General features: G+C 37.6%; 1 protein-coding gene across 2 annotated transcripts in view; it reads right to left on the reverse strand.

Moving 5' to 3' along the window:
- The window catches only part of LOC133571958 (otoferlin-like), a 108,104-nt gene that overhangs the window by 60,074 nt on the left and 40,530 nt on the right, over positions 1 to 7,500 (reverse strand). For both annotated transcript variants that reach the window (XM_061924521.1, XM_061924520.1), the window contains 3 exons: positions 7,289 to 7,441; positions 7,029 to 7,218; positions 243 to 367 (listed from right to left, as the gene is read on the reverse strand). In XM_061924521.1, coding sequence (XP_061780505.1) covers positions 243 to 367; positions 7,029 to 7,218; positions 7,289 to 7,441 — 468 coding nt within the window. The remainder of the gene's footprint in view (positions 1 to 242; positions 368 to 7,028; positions 7,219 to 7,288; positions 7,442 to 7,500) is intronic.

The following is a 7,500-nucleotide window of genomic DNA, read 5'->3' on the forward strand; positions in this document are numbered from 1 at the left end:
CTTCTGTTTTGTTGGATCAGCCGTTTTACTGCCGTGTTACATGTGACGCTTGGAAACAATGAAGGTATGTAGATAAACATTTACAAAATATTCCTGTGTAAATAACTCATTTCACAACGTATTTATCTGAGGCTTACCAGCCTAATGTATGGAAACATATTTTTTTTCTTCTAAAATTAGTATAGTCCAGAAATATTAGCAAAGAACATCATAGCAAACAGGAAGTGCGTTGTCTCGCTCACCTCAGTGACCTGGCTCTGCGTGGAGAAGAAGACCCGTGCAAAAGGATCCGAGAGTCCAGTGCTGTCGGCAGCGAAGAGGCTGCGAGCTTGGTACATGTGCACCCTCAGCTGGAAGATCTGCTTCACTGCCAACACACAGAAGGTTGACTTGGAGTCTGGCTGGCTTTTTAATGATCTTCTAGCGGTAATACATGTCACTGGAGCGTGTTCAAAAGTAGCATATGTGATCGGGCTAATCAGAAAAAAATTAATAAAATGAAGAAAAAAAAGAAAAGAAAAGAAAAAAAAAATCAGGCTTTGCTACACATCTTAAAGTGAGGCCAAACACCCATCACTCAGTTGCAGACGTAGGAGTTGTAAGTTTGATCATTTAGTTTTATATGATATACTAACCTAGCATGATTTTTAAATGTAATGTTAGCATGTCAGCTCACATAGATATGCTAGTGTTGCTAACCTAGCATGATGTTAAAATATAATGTTCGCATGTAGCTCACGTAGCTATGCTCGTGTTGCTAACCAACAATTATGGTAAAAAGTAATGTTAACATGAGGCTCACATAGCTATGCTAGTGTTGCTAACCTAGCATGTGGTTATAAATATAATAAATACATAGAGCAATATTGCCCCCTTGTGGTTCTGTGCTGTCACAACTCCCTCCTCGAACCATAACAAGGCTCACATAGCTATTGTCGTGTTGCTAACCTAACATGTGGTTAAAATGTATATTAGCATGTGGTTCACACATCTATGCTAGTGTTGCTAACCAAGAATTATGGTAAACTGTAATGTTAACATGTAGCTCACGTAGTTATGCTAGTGTTGCTAATCTAGAATTATGGTAAAATGCAATGTTAGCATATAGCTCACATAGATGTGCCAGTGATGCTAACCTAGCATGTGGTCAAAATGTATTTTAGCATGTAGCTCACATAGCTATGCTTGTGTTGCTAACCTACAATTATGGTAAAAAGTAATGTTAACATGAGGCTCACAAAGCTATGCTAGTTTTGCTAACATAGCATGTGGTTAAAATATATATTAGCATGTAACTGACATAGCTATGCTAGTGTTGCTAACCTAGAATTATGGTAAAATGCAATGTTAGCATATAGATCAGATAGATATGCTCGTGTTGCTAACCTAGCATGTGGCTAAAATGTATACTAGCATGTGGTTCACACAGCTATGCTAGTGTTGCTAACCAACAATTATGGTAAAAAGTAATGTTAACATGAGGCTCACATAGCTATGCTAGTGTTGCTAACCTAGCATGTGGTTATAAATATAATAAATACATAGAGCAATATTGCCCCCTTGTAGTTCTGTGCTGTCACAACTCCCTCCTCCAACCATAACAAGGCTCACATAGCTATTGTCGTGTTGCTAACCTAGCATGTGGTTAAAATATCTATTAGCACGTAGCTCACACAGCTATGCTAGTGTTGCTAACCCAGAATTATGGTAAACTGTAATGTTAACATGTAGCTCACGTAGTTATGCTAGTGTTGCTAATCTAGAATTATGGTAAAATGCAATGTTAGCATATAGCTCACATAGATATGCCAGTGATGCTAACCTAGCATGTGGTCAAAATGTATTTTAGCATGTAGCTCACATAGCTATGCTTGTGTTGCTAACCTACAATTATGGTAAAAAGTAATGTTAACATGAGGCTCACAAAGCTCTGCTAGTTTTGCTAACATAGCATATGGTTAAAATATATATTAGCATGTAGCTGACATAGCTATGCTAGTGTTGCTAACCTAGAATTATGGTAAAATGCAATGTTGGCATATAGATCACATAGATATGCTCGTGTTGCTAACCTAGCATTTGGCTAAAATGTATACTAGCATGTGGTTCACACAGCTACGCTAGTGTTGCTAACCTAGAATTATGGTAAAAAGTAATGTTAGCATATAGCTCACATAGCTATGCTAGTGTTGCTAACCTAGAATTATGGTAAAATGCAATGTTTGCATATAGCTCACATAGATATGCTAGTGTTGCTAACCTAGCATGTGGTTAAAATGTATATTAGCATGTGGTTCACACAGCTATGCTAGTGTTGCTAACCTAGAATTATGGTAAAATGCAATGTTTGCATATAGCTCACATAGCTATGCTAATGTTGCTAACCTAGAATTATGGTAAAATGCAATGTTTGCATATAGCTCACATAGATATGCCAGTGATGCTAACCTAGCATGTGGTCAAAATGTATTTTAGCATGTAGCTCACATAGCTATGCTTGTGTTGCTAACCTACAATTATGGTAAAAAGTAATGTTAACATGAGGCTCACAAAGCTATGCTAGTTTTGCTAACATAGCATGTGGTCAAAATGTATTTTAGCATGTAGCTCACATAGCTATGCTTGTGTTGCTAACCTACAATTATGGTAAAAAGTAATGTTAACATGAGGCTCACAAAGCTATGCTAGTTTTGCTAACATAGCATGTGGTTAAAATATATATTAGCATGTAGCTGACATAGCTATGGTAGTGTTGCTAACCTAGAATTATGGTAAAATGCAATGTTAGCATATAGATCACATAGATATGCTCGTGTTGCTAACTTAGCATGTGGATAAAATGTATACTAACATGTGGTTCACACAGCTATGCTAGTGTTGCTAACCTAGAATTATGGTAAAAAGTAATGTTAGCATATAGCTCACATAGCTATGCTAGTGTTGCTAACCTAGAATTTTGGTAAAATGCAATGTTTGCATATAGCTCACATAGATATGCTAGTGTTGCTAACCTAGCATGTGGTTAAAATGTATATTAGCATGTGGCTCACACAGCTATGCTAGTGTTGCTAACCTAGAATGATGGTAAAATGCAATGTTAGCATATAGATCACATAGATATGCTAGTGTTGCTAACCTAGCATGTGGTTAAAATGTATATTAGCATGTGGTTCACACAGCTATGCTAGTGTTGCTAACCTAGAATGATGGTAAAATGCAATGTTAGCATATAGATCACATAGATATGCTAGTGTTGCTAACCTAGCATGTGGTTAAAATGTATATTAGCATGTGGTTCACACAGCTATGCTAGTGTTGCTAACCTAGAATTATGGTAAAAAGTAATGTTAGCATATAGCTCACATAGCTATGCTAGTGTTGCTAACCTAGCATGTGGTTATAAATATAATAAATACATAGAGCAATATTGCCCCCTTGTGGTTCTGTGCTGTCACAACTCCCTCCTCCAACCATAACAAGGCTCACATAGCTATTGTAGTGTTGCTAACCTAGCATGTGGTTAAAATATATATTAGCACGTAGCTCACACAGCTATGCTAGTGTTGCTAACCTAGAATTATGGTAAACTGTAATGTTAACATGTAGCTCACGTAGTTATGCTAGTGTTGCTAATCTAGAATTATGGTAAAATGCAATGTTAGCATATAGCTCACATAGATATGCCAGTGATGCTAACCTAGCATGTGGTCAAAATGTATTTTAGCATGTAGCTCACATAGCTATGCTTGTGTTGCTAACCTACAATTATGGTAAAAAGTAATGTTAACATGAGGCTCACAAAGCTATGCTAGTTTTGCTAACATAGCATGTGGTCAAAATGTATTTTAGCATGTAGCTCACATAGCTATGCTTGTGTTGCTAACCTACAATTATGGTAAAAAGTAATGTTAACATGAGGCTCACAAAGCTATGCTAGTTTTGCTAACATAGCATGTGGTTAAAATATATATTAGCATGTAGCTGACATAGCTATGGTAGTGTTGCTAACCTAGAATTATGGTAAAATGCAATGTTAGCATATAGATCACATAGATATGCTCGTGTTGCTAACTTAGCATGTGGATAAAATGTATACTAACATGTGGTTCACACAGCTATGCTAGTGTTGCTAACCTAGAATTATGGTAAAAAGTAATGTTAGCATATAGCTCACATAGCTATGCTAGTGTTGCTAACCTAGAATTTTGGTAAAATGCAATGTTTGCATATAGCTCACATAGATATGCTAGTGTTGCTAACCTAGCATGTGGTTAAAATGTATATTAGCATGTGGCTCACACAGCTATGCTAGTGTTGCTAACCTAGAATGATGGTAAAATGCAATGTTAGCATATAGATCACATAGATATGCTAGTGTTGCTAACCTAGCATGTGGTTAAAATGTATATTAGCATGTGGTTCACACAGCTATGCTAGTGTTGCTAACCTAGAATGATGGTAAAATGCAATGTTAGCATATAGATCACATAGATATGCTAGTGTTGCTAACCTAGCATGTGGTTAAAATGTATATTAGCATGTGGTTCACACAGCTATGCTAGTGTTGCTAACCTAGAATTATGGTAAAAAGTAATGTTAGCATATAGCTCACATAGCTATGCTAGTGTTGCTAACCTAGCATGTGGTTATAAATATAATAAATACATAGAGCAATATTGCCCCCTTGTGGTTCTGTGCTGTCACAACTCCCTCCTCCAACCATAACAAGGCTCACATAGCTATTGTAGTGTTGCTAACCTAGCATGTGGTTAAAATATCTATTAGCACGTAGCTCACACAGCTATGCTAGTGTTGCTAACCTAGAATTATGGTAAACTGTAATGTTGACATGTAGCTCACGTAGTTATGCTAGTGTTGCTAATCTAGAATTATGGTAAAATGCGATGTTAGCATATAGCTCACATAGATATGCCAGTGATGCTAACCTAGCATGTGGTCAAAATGTATTTTTGCATGTAGCTCACATAGCTATGCTTGTGTTGCTAACCTACAATTATGGTAAAAAGTAATGTTAACATGAGGCTCACAAAGCTATGCTAGTTTTGCTAACATAGCATGTGGTCAAAATGTATATTAGCATGTAGCTCACATAGCTATGCTTGTGTTGCTAACCTACAATTATGGTTAAAAAGTAATGTTAACATGAGGCTCACAAAGCTATGCTAGTTTTGCTAACATAGCATGTGGTTAAAATATATATTAGCATGTAGCTGACATAGCTATGCTAGTGTTGCTAACCTAGAATTATGGTAAAATGCAATGTTAGCATATAGATCACATAGATATGCTCGTGATACTAACCTAGCATGTGGCTAAAATGTATACTAGCATGTGGTTCACACAGCTACGCTAGTGTTGCTAACCAACAATTATGGTAAAAAGTAATGTTAACATGAGGCTCACATAGCTATGCTAGTGTTGCTAACCTAGCATGTGGTTATATATATATAATAAATACATAGAGCAATATTGCCCCCTTGTGGTTCTGTGCTGTCACAACTCCCTCCTCCAACCATAACAAGGCTCACATAGCTATTGTAGTGTTGCTAACCTAGCATGTGGTTAAAATATATATTAGCACGTAGCTCACACAGCTATGCTAGTGTTGCTAACCTAGAATTATGGTAAACTGTAATGTTAACATGTAGCTCACGTAGTTATGCTAGTGTTGCTAATCTAGAATTATGGTAAAATGCAATGTTAGCATATAGCTCACATAGATATGCCAGTGATGCTAACCTAGCATGTATGCTTGTGTTGCTAACCTACAATTATGGTAAAAAGTAATGTTAACATGAGGCTCACAAAGCTATGCTAGTTTTGCTAACATAGCATGTGGTTAAAATATATATTAGCATGTAGCTGACATAGCTATGCTAGTGTTGCTAACCTAGAATTATGGTAAAATGCAATATTGGCATATAGATCACATAGATATGCTCGTGATGCTAACCTAGCATGTGGCTAAAATGTATACTAGCATGTGGTTCCACAGCTACGCTAGTGTTGCTAACCTAGAATTATGGTAAAAAGTAATGTTAGCATATAGCTCACATAGCTATGCTAGTGTTGCTAACCTAGAATTATGGTAAAATGCAATGTTTGCATATAGCTCACATAGATATGCTAGTGTTGCTAACCTAGCATGTGGTTAAAATGTATATTAGCATGTGGCTCACACAGCTATGCTAGTGTTGCTAACCTAGAATGATGGTAAAATGCAATGTTAGCATATAGATCACATAGATATGCTAGTGTTGCTAACCTAGCATGTGGTTAAAATGTATATTAGCATGTGGTTCACACAGCTATGCTAGTGTTGCTAACCTAGAATTATGGTAAAAAGTAATGTTAGCATATAGCTCACATAGCTATGCTAGTGTTGCTAACCTAGAATTTTGGTAAAATGCAATGTTTGCATATAGCTCACATAGATATGCTAGTGTTGCTAACCTAGCATGTGGTTAAAATGTATAGTAGCATGTGGCTCACACAGCTATGCTAGTGTTGCTAACCTAGAATGATGGTAAAATGCAATGTTAGCATATAGATCACATAGATATGCTAGTGTTGCTAACCTAGCATGTGGTTAAAATGTATATTAGCATGTGGTTCACACAGCTATGCTAGTGTAGCTAACCTAGACTTATGGTCAAATGCAATGTTAGCATGAGGCTCACATAGATATGCTAGTGTTGCTAACCTAACATGTGGTTAAAATGTTTATTAGCATGTGGCTCACACAGCTATGCTAGTGTTGCTAACCTAGAATTATGGTAAAATGCAATGTTAGCATATAGCTCACAGATAATTTTTAGTATGTTACTCCACATTTAAGTCATGAGCCACAACTTCTATGCTGGAGGCTCCGCCTCCACCCACAGAGACAAAGCAATTGAATGACTGACAAAAAGGTTCCCTCTGCTTATTTAACTCCGCTAAAAGACCTCCTGCAGCCTATTTTTAAGCAATGATGAACAAAACAATTGAATGAATAAGCTACTCACTCATGTACGTGAGACTGATTGGCGGCGCGGACGCTAAGCCAGGACCTCTCGACAGTTTATTTTCCTCGAAGCCGTTGGGAAGTCCACACAGGAAGTCTTTGCGTTGGCGGTTGAGTCCCAACCACAGGTAAATCTCGATCTTGGACTGCACGGTCCAGCCTGCAGGCCCAAAACCTCTTTTGCCCGGGATCTTGATGAAGAAAGGAAGAAGTCAGACATGTGGGGAAAAAAACAAGGAAGAAGATTTAGGTGTGGCGCACCCTGAGGAAGATGGTTTTCACTTTGCCGCAGTCCTTCCCTCGCTCCTCGTCCATGCCCGAGTACAAGATGTCTTTGGACGCCACTCGTGCGTACGCCATCCTCTTGCCGTTGCTGATCATCCATATGAAAACATCGGGAACACTGTGTTGAGGCTGAAAACAAAATGGTTTTGTTTGATGGATTTCTTCTTCATGGCACTTATTGAGGCCAC

The sequence above is a fragment of the Nerophis lumbriciformis genome, linkage group LG29 (assembly GCF_033978685.3).
Source record: "Nerophis lumbriciformis linkage group LG29, RoL_Nlum_v2.1, whole genome shotgun sequence".
Classification (NCBI taxonomy): domain Eukaryota; kingdom Metazoa; phylum Chordata; class Actinopteri; order Syngnathiformes; family Syngnathidae; genus Nerophis; species Nerophis lumbriciformis.